Here is a 15822-nt window from a genome sequence, read left to right on the forward strand (position 1 = left end):
TCCCGCGGCTTGTCTGGGCCGCACGGCACTTAGCGAAGCCTAGCTGTAGTTAAGAAGCTTCCGTTGGTTGCTTCGGCCGCTATCTGCTTTTGAACTTCTTGCTTGTACCGCAAACCCCATGCTTCTCTTTTTGGAGATTATAAACCAACTTTCATACGGTATCTAAGGGGTGTTTCGTTCTTTAGTCGTTTCTAAAATTCATATCACATCAAATGTTTATATATTAATAAGGAGTATTAAATATAGATTAATTACAAAACCAATTACGTGGATGGAGGCTAATTTGCGAGACGATTTTTTTAAGCCTAATTAATCTGTCATTAGCATATGATTACTGTAGCAACACGTTGTCAAATCTTGAACTAATTACGCTTAAAAGATTCGTCTCGCAAATTAATCATAAATTATATAATTAGTTTCGTAATTAATCTATATTTAATACTTCATACATATATCAAATATTCGATGTGACATGAGAGACTGCAATAACCGTCGGGGCCTAAAACCAGGCGACCCGGAAGAAAGTCAGCTTTTAGAATCCGGGTTTCAGTGCAGTGCAACGACTTTACAGGTACGCACCCTGTTGTCGTGGAATGTGTTGCCTTGTGTAGACAAAAAAAAAAAAAAAGACAGATCATTTGGTCACTTGAAGTTATCAGTTCCTGTTCACTTGAAGTTATCAGTTCAGCTTATCAATTATTGTTCAGTGTTTTTTTTTTCATAATAAAATAACATCAGTCCGGTTTATCAGTCGATCAGTTGACATGATGCATTTTTCCTCGATGATCTTTCTCGTGATTGAAGTACGCTTTCACACTTCCTCTCATTGTCATAACAAAAAGCAGTAGGGGATGTACGCTTTCACACTTCCTCTCATTGTCATAACAAAAAGCAGTAGGGGATGTACGCTTTCACACTTCCTCTCATTGTCATAACAAAAAGCAGTAGGGGATGTTCTACTATATGGATAGTGATGCAAGATTTTATCTTCTCTATCTAGATCGTTTGTGTTGGTTGGCTCAAGGCTCGTCTAACTAAAAATAAATTTATGTCAAATTAGGCAAAAGTATGATTAGCACAATAAGCTAAATTGGCTGGCACAGAACTGTCCACCGGGTATCAGTACCAATCACCAATTCTACTTATAGGAATAAAGCGTGCTCACCATTTCTTGCAACGCATTCGCTCATTCCGAGATAGAGAGCCATAGAGGGAAAAACAGGTTGCTATCATGCATGATATGGTCCCATGAAAGGAAATTTTGCTTTTTTTTTTAGTGGAATGAAAGGAAACTTTGCTACGATTACGAAACGAACCGAGCTGCGTAGTTAGCTCAAAGTCACGGCCTCACGGGTCGATATCGAAGGCCCACCTGGCCACCAACCTTAACCCAAATCGCTGGCCCACTGCTTCACAAACGAGCCCAACGAAACTAATCGTACAGCCCTGGCCCGCAGCAGAAAAGGCCCAGTTCAGCAACACATCCAGCAATCCGTCTCCTTACCCCATCTCGTCGCTCAAATGCCGCAACAAACTCACCACCACCACACGAACTGCTCTCCTCAGTCCTCACACCCCGCAGAAGCGCAGAGGCTAAACCCCCTCTTCGACCCCGTTGCCGCTTGCCACTCTCCGCGTCGCTCTCCGCCGCCTACACGGACGTGCCGGAACCTTCTAAAGTGAAGAGGGGATAGCCATCGGCGTCAGCGTGTGTGATGGAGGTCAGGGGGCTGGGGCAGCTCTTGGCGGCGCTGGCCGCGGCGTTCTTCGTCCGCGCCATCGCGGGACCCGGCCCCGCCCTCCTTCCGCCGGCGGAGGACGACGAGGGCGACGCGGAGGCCGGCGAGGGAGGCGGCGGTGGCGTGCCGCCCTTGACCATCCGGTGGGCCCGCATCACCTGCGCGCTGAAGAACAAGCGCGGGGAAGTGGTGAGTCGCTGCACCGCCGCCACGGCACCACCTCTTCCCATCTCGCCGCAGCCGCGCGCACGAAACCCTCGCATTGCCCGTTTGCCCCTCTGTCCGTCTGTCATCCACTCATGACTCATCCTCTCGTTCCGTTTGCCACGTGTACTCGTTTGCGTTGACTCGTTGACCCTGTATATTCTACAACAAGTTGCATAATTTGTATGCACCATTATACAATTGTACAAATATCAGGAGGTAACTGGAGTGGACTGATAGATGTTTGTGGCATGCTGTCTAATTGCCAATTGCCAGGCAAGGTTTCTGCTGTCAAATGTGTCAGGGGAGGCGAAACCGGGGAGGCTGTTAGCACTCATGGGACCATCGGGCTCTGGCAAAACAACTCTGCTCAATGTGCTAGCAGGGCAGCTCACGGCATCGTCTTCCTTGCACCTTTCAGGGTTTCTGTATGTCAACGGTCGGACTATCTCGAAGGGCGGATATAAGTAAGTTGTATTCATGCAGCTGGGGTCTTACTTCTGCTCTTGCTTGTGGAGAAGAGCTAATGACTACTTCCTTGCGCAGGATTGCTTTTGTGAGGCAGGAAGACCTGTTCTTCTCACAGCTTACGGTGCGGGAGACGCTGTCACTTGCTGCTGAGCTCCAGCTTCCTGACTTGTGGACTCCTGAGAGGAAGGAGAGATATGTCAATGATCTTTTGTTTCGTCTGGGGTTGGTGAGTGCTAGCATTTTGGTTAGTGTTTGTAGAAATTGAAGTGAACGGTTCCGAGGACAGTCTTAATGGTTGGATTGTTGACTAGGTCAATTGTGCTGATTCTATTGTTGGTGATGCAAAAGTTCGTGGAATAAGTGGGGGTGAGAAGAAGCGCCTCTCGCTTGCATGTGAATTGATTGCTAGCCCTTCAGTGATCTTTGCGGACGAACCAACAACAGGTGTTTAAAACTGATTTAGTCTTGGCCTTCCATACTTGAACAAGGGTTTTCTTTATTACTTCTAAATGTGGTTCTAATTTATACCTGAGACATTTTGCATGTAGCTAATATGTTTTATTGTTGCGTTCACATCTTACAAATACAACAGTTCATGTCAGATATGACACCATGATCAAATTAAAATAAATTGTCTGTATTATCAAAATCATTTATGTTAAAAGCACATTAAATTTGTAGTCGTGAAGCATAAGGATCTGAACTTACTTTTTTAACTGCAACATAACTACTTTGGCTAGTGTTTTGCATCATCTTTTTGTCATCATTCAGGGTTCGTTTTCCTGTTTCACCATGATGAAACAATGGCAACTCAGCTCTGTTGCTGAATGCTCTATGGTATTTCTGTTTGTATGTCCATTTGAGCTAGCATAAAACAGGATCCATCATAAAAATTAGTCATCAACATCTGTTTGGTCATCTGACAATATGAAAATGTCAAATGTTAAGTTATTATTTTTTGTATGTTTGTGATTTGTCTTTTAGGCCTTGATGCCTTCCAAGCTGAGAAGGTCATGGAGACTCTTCGTCAGCTTGCTGAGGATGGGCACACTGTTATCTGTTCGATACACCAGCCAAGAGGTTCAGTCTATGGCAAATTTGATGACATCGTACTACTGTCAGATGGAGAAATTGTATACATGGGGCCTGCAAAAGAAGAACCTCTAACATACTTCGCATCATTAGGGTTGTTATGCTACACCCTTCCCTTTCCTTCCAGTCTTTTCTTAAGTATGTTATTATCATGGTTTCTCCTTGATTTGAATGTTTTGCCCTATATATTTTTGTGTGTGCTCACTTTTTGGCTTGCCTGGTGTAGCATAACATAATAAATAATTCATTTCCAATCCTGAACAGTGAACATGCACCCCTTCTCAAACCTATTTTTTTTAGTATAACAAAACAATCAGGCATTGTGGTGTGCACTTTCATTGTTTGCATTTCCAATAAAACTAATTACTTCGTGTCACTGACTACATTCATCCTTGTTGTCATTGTACACATCAAAATTCCAATATTAGCTACGCTAGAACTTTTGAAGGTTAATTGTTGCATGTTTGTACCATGCACATGCAGCATGCCTCTGGTCTCTGTCTATTTGAGTTTTGATCAATAAGAATTTGTGCCTTTTCTTTTGTTACGTAAATGGCCAATATATCATGATGTTTATTTTAATTTTGTTAGTATTGCCCATTGATAACTTGAGTTTTGATAATTTATCAGGTATCAGTGTCCAGATCATATGAACCCTGCTGAGTTCTTGGCTGATCTCATTTCGACTGATTATGGCTCAACTGAAAGTGTACAGTCATCACAGAAAAGGATTGAGAACCTCATTGAGGCGTTTTCTAACAAAGCTCTGCTCACTGAAGGTAACAGTTTAATTACAACTCCAAACAATCCTGAATTGTCTGCCAAACTTGTTCGGAAGACTACAATGAAGCAAAGGCATGGTTGGTGGAGGCAATTTCGTTTGCTTTTTAAGCGGGCATGGATGCAGGTTCATCTCAATATATCTATCCTTTAATCCTGTTTCCAGCTTAACCTTTCTGTGTGTGTGTGAATATATTTTTTAGGTACTTACAAAGGCTAGCTGCTCTGAATATAGCTTTGTTGACATTTGATTTTAGCCTAAGCATGTAGACCTTGATGTCATATTTTTACCTAAAGTGTCTGTAGTGTCCACCTATTACCTAACTCTGATCTTTATGAAATATACAGTTTATTGTTCATTTTAATTGATATTGGAGAAGCGTTACTGTTCAAAACTTGTAATGTGCTACTTGCATAGCTATAAGATATTTTTGCCTCGAACACGCAGGAAAACTGTGACATTGAAAAAGAATAAATAGCTATAAAATATTTGAGGACAGTTGAGTACACATGTTAAGATGTAGGTTGACTATCTCTTGTCATACATTGCTTCTAATGTGTAGGATCTTTTGTGTTCAGGCTTTTCGTGATGGATCAACAAACAAAGTGAGAGCACGAATGTCTGTTGCTTCAGCAGTTATATTTGGATCTGTGTTCTGGCAAATGGGAAAATCTCAAACATCCATACAAGACAGGATGGGACTACTTCAGGTAGAATAGTGTGAACCTTTGAGGGTTTCTGAAGTTGAATTCCTAGTTTGCACATATTTTTCATTCAGGATAGATGTAACATATTCACCGTCTTCGAACATTTGTCACTTCATATGATTGTTGTCAAGGGCCTCAAACCCTTGGGTAGCTGGACCTCGACTACGCAATTCGTAGCCGCGATCCGTCTTCTCCGGCGAGGTTTTCCCCTCCGCCGCAGGCTTAATTGAGAGAGAGAGAGATAGGTTTAGGGAATAACTTCTTGCTTACTCCTTCCGATTGTCACTGAGTACAATATTTATGGCCTCAGGCCCATAACAAACTAGCGCCATGCGCTCCTAGAATTATGGATCAAAAACAGCAACTAATCCTATCCTTCCTCTTAGCCCCTGATGGCTGGCTCGGCCCGGTTGTCCCGCGCACACGCGCGGTCAGCGTGCTCTGCCGCACGCCGCACATCCCTGGCGCGCCGGCGCCTTGAGTACTTCTGGCCCCACATGACATCTCCCCCCCCCCCCTCGAGAGCCAGCTCGTCCTCGAGCTGGAACGCTGGGTAGCGCTCCTGGAAGGTGTCGAGGTCCTCCCATGTCGCAGAAGCCGATGTTTCACCCTTCCACTGAACTAGCACTTGTTGAACGCCACGAGCGAGGCGTGACCGCACGACGAGCTCTGGCTCTGGTTGGACGGCTCCATGGTGAACGTCCGGCAAGGCAGGAGGAGCCGCTGGTACCGGGCCAACGAATTTCTTGAGGAGTCCCACATGAAACACATCATGCAGCTTGGCACGCGGAGGAAGCTCGAGACGAACGGCGATAGGGTTGATGAGCTCGACGATGCGGTACGGTCCGTAGAAACGGGGCTTCAATTTGCCTTTGCTGACCTGAGGTAAGGAGGCCGGTGCACGATGACGGAGGCGAAGAAGCACCAGGTCGCCTGCTGCATACGTGACGGGGCGGTGCAGCTTGTCGTAATACTTCTTTTGGACGACCTGCGCCTGCTCCAGGCGGTAACGTACATCAGCCAGGAACTCGTCCCTGTCCGCCATGGTCCGGGCGACGGCCGCCACGCGAGTCTCGCCCGGTTCATAAGACCGGATGGTAGGCGGGTCGCGGCCGTAGACCACCCTGAAGGGCGTGTCCCGCAACGACGTCTGGTAGGCGGTGTTGTAGATGTACTCTGCCCACGGGAGCCAGCGAACCCATTGCCGGGGACGATCGCCGGTGAAGCAACGTAGGTACATGATGATAACTCGGTTGGCCGCCTCAGATTGTCCGTCGGACTGCGAATGAAAGGCAGTCGTCATGTGCAATTTGGTGCCCATGAGCCGCATAAGTTCCTTCCAGAATGTTGAGGTGAACACAACGTCCCGGTCCGACACCAAGGACTGGGGAACGCCATGGAGGCGCACAATGTCCGCGAAGAACGCCTACGCCACGGACTCTGCAGTGTAGGGGTGAGCCAACGGAATGAAGTGACAATACTTGCTGAAGCGGTCAACCACCGTTAGGATCACCGACTTCCCACCCACACGGGGAAGGGCCTCCACGAAGTCCAGGCCGAGGTCACTCCAGACCGCCGTGGGCACTGGCAGGGGTAGGAGGAGGCCGGCGGGATGGAGGTGTTCCGACTTGTACCGCTGGCACGTGTCACAAGCACGTACGAAGTCCTGCACCACGCGACGCATGTCGGGGAAGTGGAAGTCGCGGCGGAGCCGGTGCAACGTGCGCTGCACCCCCTCGTGGCCGTCTGCGTGTACGGCAGCCAGCACCTCATGAAGCAGCGGGGAGGACGGCGGAACATAGAGTCTGGAGCCGAACGTGACCATGCCGTCGCGCAGCCCCCACGGCGCGCCACGGGAACCAGCCAGGACCGCGTCACGGATGGTGACTAGTGCGGGGTCCGTGGACTGGGCCTGGCGGAGACGGCTGATGTAGTCGAAGCGGGGTGCTGAAACAGCCAACACCGCTCCCTCTTCGGTGTCGCGGCGAGACAGTGCGTCCGCCACCGTGTTGGAAGCGCCCGGCTTGTACTCCACGCTGAAGTCGAAGCCGAGGAGCTTGCCCACCCAGTGGTGTTGTGGGATGGTCGCCAGGCGCTGGTCGAGGAGGTACTTAAGGCTGAAGTGATCGGTGCGCACCACGAACCGGCGCCCCCAAAGGTACGGCCGCCAATGACGAATGGCGAGGACGAGGCCGATCAATTCCCGCTCGTAGGCAGCGAGAGCGCGGTGACGAGGTGCCACCGGCCGGCTGAAGAAGGCCAGCGGGTGCTTGTCCTGGAGGAGCACCGCGCCGAACCCGTACGTGGAGGCGTCACACTCAACGACGAACGGCTTGTCGAAGTCCGGCAGGGCGAGGACGGGGGCGGAGGTGACGGCCTGCTTGAGTGCCTGGAACGCAGCGGCGGCCTCCTCGGACCAGCTGAACCCGTCCTTCTTAGTGAGCGCCGTGAGGGGCGCGGCGATGATGCCGTAGTCGTGGATGAACTTGCGGTAGTAGCCCGCAAGGCCGAGGAAGCCCCGGACCGCGCGCGCCGACCGCGGTGGCGGCCAATCCATGACCGCCTTTACCTTTGAAGGGTCCATGGCGACGCCCACTGCACTAATGATGTGCCCCAGGTAGGAGATGGAGTCGACGGTGAACGCGCACTTAGAACGCTTGACGAAGAGCCGGTGCTGCCGCAGAACAAGGAGGACGGCTCGCAGATGGCGCAAATGGTCCGCCCAAGTGGAGCTGTAGATGACTATGTCATCAAAAAACACAAGGATAAACCGGCGGAGGAAGACGCGCAGAATGTCGTTCATGAGCGCCTGAAATGTGGCGGGGGAGTTGCACAGCCCGAATGGCATCACAAGGAACTCGTAGAGGCCGTCGTGTGTGCGGAATGCCGTCTTGGCGATGTCGTCGGGGTTCATGCGGACCTGGTGGTAGCCCGAACGAAGGTCCAACTTGGTGAAGAACCTGGCGCCATGCAGCTCGTCCAACAGCTCGTCGACCACCGGGATCGGGTACGCATCCTTGACGGTGATGGCGTTGAGGGCTCTGTAGTCGACGCAGAACCGCCATGACCCGTCGGCCTTCTTAACGAGAAGGACCGGGGACGAAAATGCCGACGTGCTGCGGCGGACGAGCCCTTGCTCCATCATGGCGGCGCACTGCCGCTCCAATTCATCCTTGTGCGCGACCGGGTAGCGGTACGGGCGGACGGCCACCGGTGCGGCGTCCGGGAGGAGGCGGATGGCGTGGTCGCGGCCACGCTGGGGTGGCAGTCCGTGGGGTTCCACGAACACGTCGTCGAAGGAGGATAGGACGGCGTCGAGCAGCGGGCGCGCCGGAACCGGTGCGTCGGGGGTCGGCGCGACTGAGTTGGTCGCCGCGGGCGCGTCCCGACTCGCGTCCAGCCCCGCGGCCGTGGGGCCCGATACGCCCTGTGCGGCCGATGCCTCCAGCCCGCGCCAGCAGAAGTCGCGGCTCAGCCGTTTGAACACCATGGTCCCTGCAGAAAAGTCCCAGGCGATACGACCCAAGGTAGCCATCCACTGTGTACCCAAGACCATATCATACCCGGCCAGGGGCATCACGTACAGGTCGACGTGGAACGCCAAGCCGTCGATGGAGATGGCTGCGTGACGGAGAACGCCGGGGCAGGGAACCTTCTCGCCGTTGGCCACCGTTGCTGTTAGGCGAGGGCGCGGCTGGACGGCCAGACCCGTGCGCGACGCCGCGGCTTCCCCGATGAAGTTGTGGCTGGACCCGGTGTCGACGAGCGCGACGAGGGAGGCAGCGCCCAGGGTCACGCGAAGCAGCAACGTGTTGCCGCTAGGAACGCCGGCCACCGCATGGAGGGAGAACACCGGGGCCTCCGGGTCCGGCGTGTCCTCGCCGCCGGCGTCGTCGTCGTCGTCCACGATGCTGTCCAAAAGGAACAAGCGTTTGCAGACCTTGTTGTGGCCACGGTTGTACCGCTCATCGCAGTTGAAGCACAGGCCAAGGCGACGGCACTCGTCCTGCTCGGCCTGAGTCAGGCGTTTCACCGGCCGGCCTTCGACGGTGACGTTGGGCGCCGGGGCTCTGGGGGCCGGCAGGGCGAGGCGCGGTGCTGGCGCCGGGAGAACGCCGCGTCCAGCCGCTCTCGTCGGCGCAGGAGTATACTGCTCCATGAGTTCCATCTGACGTGCCAAACTCATGGCTGCAGCAAGCGACTGCGGGTTTTGTACTTGGACGGCGAGGCTGAGTGGCGGGAGGAGGCCCCCCGTGAACAGCTGGACTCGTTGAGGTTCGTCCAGGGGGCCAGCGCGGGGCAGGAGCGCCTGGAAACGTGCCTGGTACTCCGCGACGGTCCCGGTGCGCCGACAATCGGCGAGTTCGAAGAGTGGGGCAGATCGCAGCGGCGGCCCGAACCTCATGTTGAGGAGTTCGGTGAAGCGGTGCCACGACGGCTTGCCCTCATCTGTCTGCACCTGCATGTACTAGAGTTGCGCCTCGTCGTCGAGATTGTAAGAAGCCATCCACACCTTTTCCTCCTCCATGATCCGCTGCTGGTGGAAGTATGACTCGCAACGGTTGATGAAGACGAGTGGATCCTTCGTGCCATCGTACTTGGGGAAGTCCATCTTCTGGAACTTCGGCGGTCGGTCGTTGTGGTGCTCGCCGGAGGCCGTCTTGGAGCCCGAGGACGACATGCGGTCGGCCGTGAGGGAGGCGATGGCCTTGGCATTGGCCGCGACGGAGGCCTGCAGTTCCTTCAGGGCGTCGGTGAGACTTTTAATCTGATCGGCATCGCCCATGGCAGCGGCAGATGAGGCAGTGGAAACGGAAGCCGAAGACGGGGACAGGGGGGCTGGTGGCTGTGGTGGTGGGGGATTGGCGGCGGTGGAAGGTGAAGAGGAACGGGACGGCGAGGATCTTCTGGAACGTGATACCAGGTTGTCAAGGGCCTCAAACCCTTGGGTAGCTGGACCTCGACTACGCAATTCGTAGCCGCGATCCGTCTTCTCCGGCGAGGTTTTCCCCTCCGCCGCAGGCTTAATTGAGAGAGAGAGAGAGATAGGTTTAGGGAATAACTTCTTGCTTACTCCTTCCGATTGTCACTGAGTACAATATTTATGGCCTCAGGCCCATAACAAACTAGCGCCATGCGCTCCTAGAATTATGGATCAAAAACAGCAACTAATCCTATCCTTCCTCTTAGCCCCTGATGGCTGGCTCGGCCCGGTTGTCCCGCGCACACGCGCGGTCAGCGTGCTCTGCCGCACGCCGCACATCCCTGGCGCGCCGGCGCCTTGAGTACTTCTGGCCCCACATGACAATTGTTCTGATTGTATCTTCATGAAGTTGTTCTAGAAATATTGTCTGAACATATTTTGTGTTTGATCTTTCTCCTTTTTAATATATGAGTTCAGGTGGCTGCCATAAACACAGCAATGGCTGCACTGACAAAGACTGTGGGAGTTTTCCCAAAAGAACGGACTATAGTTGACAGAGAACGAGCAAAAGGTTCCTATGCACTTGGACCATATCTTTCATCTAAGTTGTTGGCCGAGATTCCCATTGGAGCAGCATTTCCATTGATATTTGGATCAATTCTCTATCCAATGGCTAAACTTCACCCAACATTTTCTAGGTCAGTGTAATTTTAAATATTTTTTTGGCAATGCTTGGAGACATTATTTTATGTATATCTATCGCAGTTTTGCTTATGGTTGTCTAAAGAATGTTTCACACTCTCCCAGATTTGCCAAATTCTGTGGTATTGTGACTGTTGAGTCATTTGCTGCATCAGCGATGGGTCTCACTGTTGGAGCAATGGCTCCTACAACAGAAGCTGCAATGGCTCTTGGGCCATCCCTTATGACAGTGTTTATTGTATTTGGAGGATACTATGTTAACCCTGACAATACTCCAGTCATATTTCGTTGGATCCCAAGAATATCTCTCATTAGATGGTATTCTTCATTTTTTTCTTGTGATATAAGTTGAGTCTAGTGTAGTAAGCATTGCATCATCTAACAACTAGATGCTATTCTTTTGTCATTAATTTTCAGGGCCTTTCAAGGGCTTTGCATTAACGAGTTCAAGGGTCTGCAATTTGAGCAACAACATTCATATGACATTCAAACGGGTGAACAGGTAGTGTTTTGGTGACATTCAGCAGAAAAAAAAAACTGACCAAAAAAGAATCTGGTCAAATGCAAGGGGAAATTACTTGGCTTGAAATCTTGTAATGTATTCTAATGAAAATGGTTCATTGCAGTTTGTCCATGGATAGAATTATTGTGGGTATTTGTCAACATCATGATGACCGCAAAATAATATTTATTTGCTTAATTGCTTTTATGGGAAAAATATTGTTAGTTGATTGTGATTATTTTTTTATTGGTCAACCTAGTGTCTTCTATTTGTTAACTCCAAGCCAAGCTGCTATCAACATTTTTATAATTCTATTTAAAGAAAATATTCCAGTTTTGATGTGCTACTTTTATGTGGCAGGCCTTGGAAAGGTTTTCATTGGGAGGAATTCGAATCGCAGACACGCTAGTTGCACAGGGTAGGATTCTGATGTTCTGGTACTGGTCAACCTACCTTCTTCTGAAGAAAAACAGACCAAAGTATCAGCCGCTCCTGCCTGCATTGGAAGAAGATCAAAATAAGCAGCAGGTGGAATAAGTGTCTCGTTGCAGACTTCCATAGAATAAAATAAGGTAGGGCATCTTTTCATCAATCATTTCTTTGCAGTGGTCCCAAATCAATAAAAAGGCTTTATGAGCCTGTTCGCTGGTTGGTTTCTAGGCTGATAAGCCCGGCTGGTGCTGATTTGTTGTGAGAGAAAAACACTGTTGGCTGGCTGATAAGTCCTGGCTGAAACCAATAAGCGAACAGGCTTGTGTGGGGAACATACTGCAATTAGCAACGCAATCAATGTACTATATTGAATCTTTGTTACTTCTATACCTTTCTGTTCGTAATTGTTTCCATCGCTTAAGCTTTTTCTCATGTTGAATGGGAAATTATCACCAATAAAACTTGCCCTGGACCCTGGTTAGAGTTACTCTCACATGGAATATGAACTCCCAGTCCCATGATGACAGTTCTGCCATCATATAGTCATTTCAGTATCTTGTTATTCTCTATAGTTTGCTGCTGTTGTTGTCGAGAAATGACTTGAGGATTTGTGTGGCCAACAATTTGGGTAACTCTGCAGTCTCATGACCCACTGAGATTAACACTTGTTAGCTATGAAAATGTTAAATCACATCTCACTTCGTTGCTGTAGTTTGAGCTGATGCTCGTTGCACATCGTTGGTTACTTGGCTGGCTGGATCACAATGATAACTGAAAACCCATCTTAAGTTCCGTCGTTTGTTTAGGTGGGTATTTCGATTCAATTATACGAGCTAAATTGTAGAAGATTTATAGCAAACCCCTCATCTTAACACGCCTTAGATTCTTCTGACACCTCACATCACTAAGATGCTCTACTGAACTTTTTTTAAAACATAAGTGGGAATACAATACAATACAGACCAAATCTTAGTGAGCCAGCAAAGTAGGTATTGCAGGTGAAAGTGTGAAACATGTGTTAGTGTTGTGTTCACCTCCAACACAGCCCTTTAATTTGTGTTTCCTTGTCGAAGCTACACCACTTTACCATCTGATTTCCCCACCCATTGTTGATCTGGTTCTCTCTTTGCAGTATATCGCGAATCAGAACGAGGCCGCGCCTTCTGCACGGTATCTGGTTATGAGAGGACCCCAGCATTATGGACGAGCCGAGGCAGAGGCAGTATACAATCCGCCGCCCAGAAGCCTTTTTTTATTTTCAGATCCTCCTAGTTGAAGTCAGCTCAATGATCAGAGATCGCAGCAGAGCCGTTGTTTCTGTTCATGATTGCCTGGGGCTGGGGCCATGCCGCTGCAAATAAACTATCTCCAAATCACCGTCCAAAGTACGAGCACCGGCAGAGTGGCAGTAGTACTAGTTTCTTATGGTTTAATCTCTGTACGTGTCAGCCTCCGGTGCCTATAAATGCGTACACCTCAGACGCGTGAAGCCCCCAGTGCCTATAAATGCGTGCCCATTTGGGCTCGAAATTCTCATCAGCTTCGATTGATTCTTCTTCCCTCTCCCTCGATCCCCAGTTTGGTTGTGCGGTGTTCTCTTTCTTGCCTGAGATACAAAGATCAGCTCCTGAGCCGATCCATGGCTGCTGCTGCTTCCCTCTCCCGTCCAGTTCCCGCAACGCCGGCCGCGCTCCGGCACGGGGCGGCGTGCCACGGACCGGCGCTACCGAGGAGGGCGCCCCCGGCGGCGACAACACGATGCGCCGCGCTACGCCGGGACGCGAGCGGCGGCCAGGGCCAGTACGGGGGCGCGCTGGTGGACGAGGGCATGTCCGTGCTGCGGCGGCGGATCCGGGAGGCACGGATGGCGGAGACCAACTACGAGGCGCCCGCCGAGTGGGCGCCGTGGGAGAAGCGGTACTACCCGGCCTACGTCTCCGACGTGTCCAGCCTCGTCGGCGCGCTGCAGCTGCTGCTCATGGGCACCAGTCCCGGCGTGGCCATCGCCGTCGCGGCCCTGGTGCTCGCCAGCGTGCCCGTGTCCGCCGTCGCCGCGCTACACCATCTGGCGCTGGTGGCCGAGGCCGTCCTGCAGTCCGTGCATCACATTTCTTGATCCAGTCAGACCATTTTTTTTCTCTTTTTTCTTTTCTTCTGTGGCCTCGAGGCAGTCTGCCACGTGTATAGTATTGGAGACTTGTAGTAGTAGTTCTTTGTCTGCAGCTGGATTGGAGCAAATTGCTAACCAATCCACCCAAGTTGGATTCCTAAGACCGGCTTGGGTTTCGGAAGATGACGAGGGATTTGCAGTATTTGCAATTAGATTTGCTGCACTGAAAGTGAAAGACATTCAGAATGAACCTATCCGTGGAATTAATAATAAAATTGAAAAACATTGATGCAATTCTAAACAGCTTGTACCAAACCGAATCGATTTTTTCTGTAATTCTGTGTTAGGCTGTGCCTTACTGCCTTTTACTTTTTTTTCACAACAGTAAAACCGAATTTCATTACTTGCCTCAACGGAATTACAACTTTTACTGTACTGCCAAGCAGAAAATTTCGATTCACCAATTATTTGAGAACTAATGATGCATCGAATTTGCGGTCCATCATTATACCATTCTGCCTTACTATTTGAGTACTAATGATGGACCGCAATATACGGAATACAGTCCACTGAGCATAACTTGAAGTAATGTTGAGAGGTCTAAGCGAGTGGCAGGCAGGCTCCTCTGCTCCCAGCTGAAACAGTCATCGGATTCGGATAGCATGGCCAGCTAATACAGTCGAAAGCAATTGAGATGGAACGTGCAACCATAACAAAGGTTGTTTCGTAATAGAAGGGGCAGCGCAAATAACTTGCATAGTTAGTTTTTTTAATTATATTTTTTTGGATTTTCTTACGTGAAAACATTATTTATATGTAGTTTTTTTTTTTGCTTGTATTGTCCTCTCTTTCTCTATGCGTTCTTACTGTATTTATTGACACGACTCTATATAGCTATCATCGATTAATTCCTCTATTTAAAGCTATTGTTGTCTCTCTTCTCTTCATTTTTTCCCACGCCAATGTCCTTCATTTTTTTTGGTGGGCTGCATTTCTCAATAAAAACATTGTTGAAATCTCTCGCAAATTATTCAATGGCTTAGACATTTTCTAAGTTGTACATTTTATTGTCAATTTGTGGTTGTCTTTTTTCCCCTAAAACTTGGAACGAAGGGAGTACTATTTTGGGGGCTAAAGAAAAATAAATCAAATAGCATGATCGATCACCATCCCACTCCTCAAACTAATCACTTTCGTATAAAGCAATGGATCCGTGCAATTTTCAAACAGAGCGTGTGATTTCTGCGCATAAGAAGTAAAGAATGAGATTAGAATAAAATTGCTTTTCCGCCATCTCATTCAAAGGAACCTTGGAGGAAATTCCCTAGTGGGTTATATAAACGGATATCATTTAGTTTGAAGGAGCCAAAAAGAAAATGATACTTGCTGAATTCAGAGACGGCATCTTTAATATGATGCTCTTCTTTCTGTGCACCTGCCATCCACATCCATGTGGCCAAGTTGGATCATTGAGGCCTGGTTTAGATTGCAAGTTTTTTCACTCTCTCTCCATCACATCAAATCTTTGGATACATGCATGGAGTATTAAATGTAGATAAAAAAATAACTAATTACACAGTTTGATTGTAAATTACGAAACGAATCTTTTGAGCCTAGTTAGGCCATGATTAGACAATAATTATCAAATACAAACGAAAGTGCTACAGTACCAAATACTAATTCCTAACACCCATCTAAACAAGGCCTGAACCAAAAACCAGTGTACTTTTCAAAGAAAAAAACTAACTAGCTTCGTTATTTATGTCAGCAGAATGTGCCGATTTTAGCTAGCTGCTGCTGTTCTGTGATCAATCAAACTGATAAAGGTGCCGTCAGGGTTATTAGAGTCGACGTACCACACGCACTCGGTTACGTAGCTATCAGCTAAACGCGTCGACAAAAGTCTGGCCATTGAACCTGCCAACTGCAAATTCTCAGTACGCGTTTTAGGGGCTCCCAGTAATCAATGCCATCCTAATCTTGAGATACGTGGCTTGAATTACATCTTGAGTAAAAATAGTAGCATATGTATTACTAGAGATTCTGACAGTCTATTTTTTTATTATATCATCATTATATTATGCAAAAGTTATAAAAGAAAATGGTGTTATTATTTAATTATGTTAAAAAATTAACAGTATTCCAATGTAAGGGCAGC

At 49.0% G+C, this 15822-nt stretch overlaps 2 protein-coding genes across 3 annotated transcripts; both read left to right on the forward strand.

Annotated features, from left to right (window-relative positions):
* Positions 1-1518: 1518 nt before the first annotated feature.
* On the forward strand, positions 1519-13115 carry LOC136449654 (ABC transporter G family member 7-like). Of its 2 annotated transcripts, XM_066449776.1 has the most exons (12): positions 1520-1928; positions 2220-2410; positions 2490-2640; positions 2726-2858; positions 3399-3600; positions 4137-4413; positions 4866-4997; positions 10396-10616; positions 10726-10938; positions 11038-11122; positions 11483-11694; positions 12687-13115. In XM_066449776.1, exons 1-11 carry the CDS (start codon positions 1716-1718, stop codon positions 11657-11659), a joined length of 1995 nt encoding a protein of 664 aa, XP_066305873.1. In that variant the 5' UTR covers positions 1520-1715; the 3' UTR covers positions 11660-11694; positions 12687-13115. The 2 variants fall into 2 exon arrangements, with proteins under 2 accessions (XP_066305874.1, XP_066305873.1); XM_066449777.1 differs by lacking the exons at positions 10726-10938; positions 11038-11122; positions 12687-13115 and having other exon boundaries at positions 1519-1928; positions 11483-12155.
* Positions 13020-13967, forward strand: LOC136449656 (uncharacterized). The gene has a single exon (XM_066449779.1). The coding sequence runs from the start codon at positions 13020-13022 to the stop codon at positions 13668-13670; it is 651 nt and encodes a 216-aa protein (XP_066305876.1). The 3' UTR covers positions 13671-13967.
* The last annotated feature ends 1855 nt before the right edge of the window (positions 13968-15822 follow it).

This window comes from Miscanthus floridulus, chromosome 5, assembly GCF_019320115.1.
Source record: "Miscanthus floridulus cultivar M001 chromosome 5, ASM1932011v1, whole genome shotgun sequence".
NCBI lineage: Eukaryota > Viridiplantae > Streptophyta > Magnoliopsida > Poales > Poaceae > Miscanthus > Miscanthus floridulus.

What these genes read in the sequence shown, in the direction of transcription:
- LOC136449654 (XM_066449776.1), top strand. Translation starts at nt 1,716, where the DNA reads ATGGAGGTCAGGGGGCTGGGGCAGCTCTTGGCGGCGCTGGCCGCGGCG. An exon ending in ACATACTTCGCATCATTAGG is followed by an intron (nt 3,601 to 4,136) that starts GTTGTTATGCTA and finishes ATAATTTATCAG; the next exon opens with GTATCAGTGTCCAGATCATA. An exon ending in CTTCACCCAACATTTTCTAG is followed by an intron (nt 10,617 to 10,725) that starts GTCAGTGTAATT and finishes ACACTCTCCCAG; the next exon opens with ATTTGCCAAATTCTGTGGTA.
- LOC136449656 (XM_066449779.1), top strand. Translation starts at nt 13,020, where the DNA reads ATGCGTACACCTCAGACGCGTGAAGCCCCCAGTGCCTATAAATGCGTG.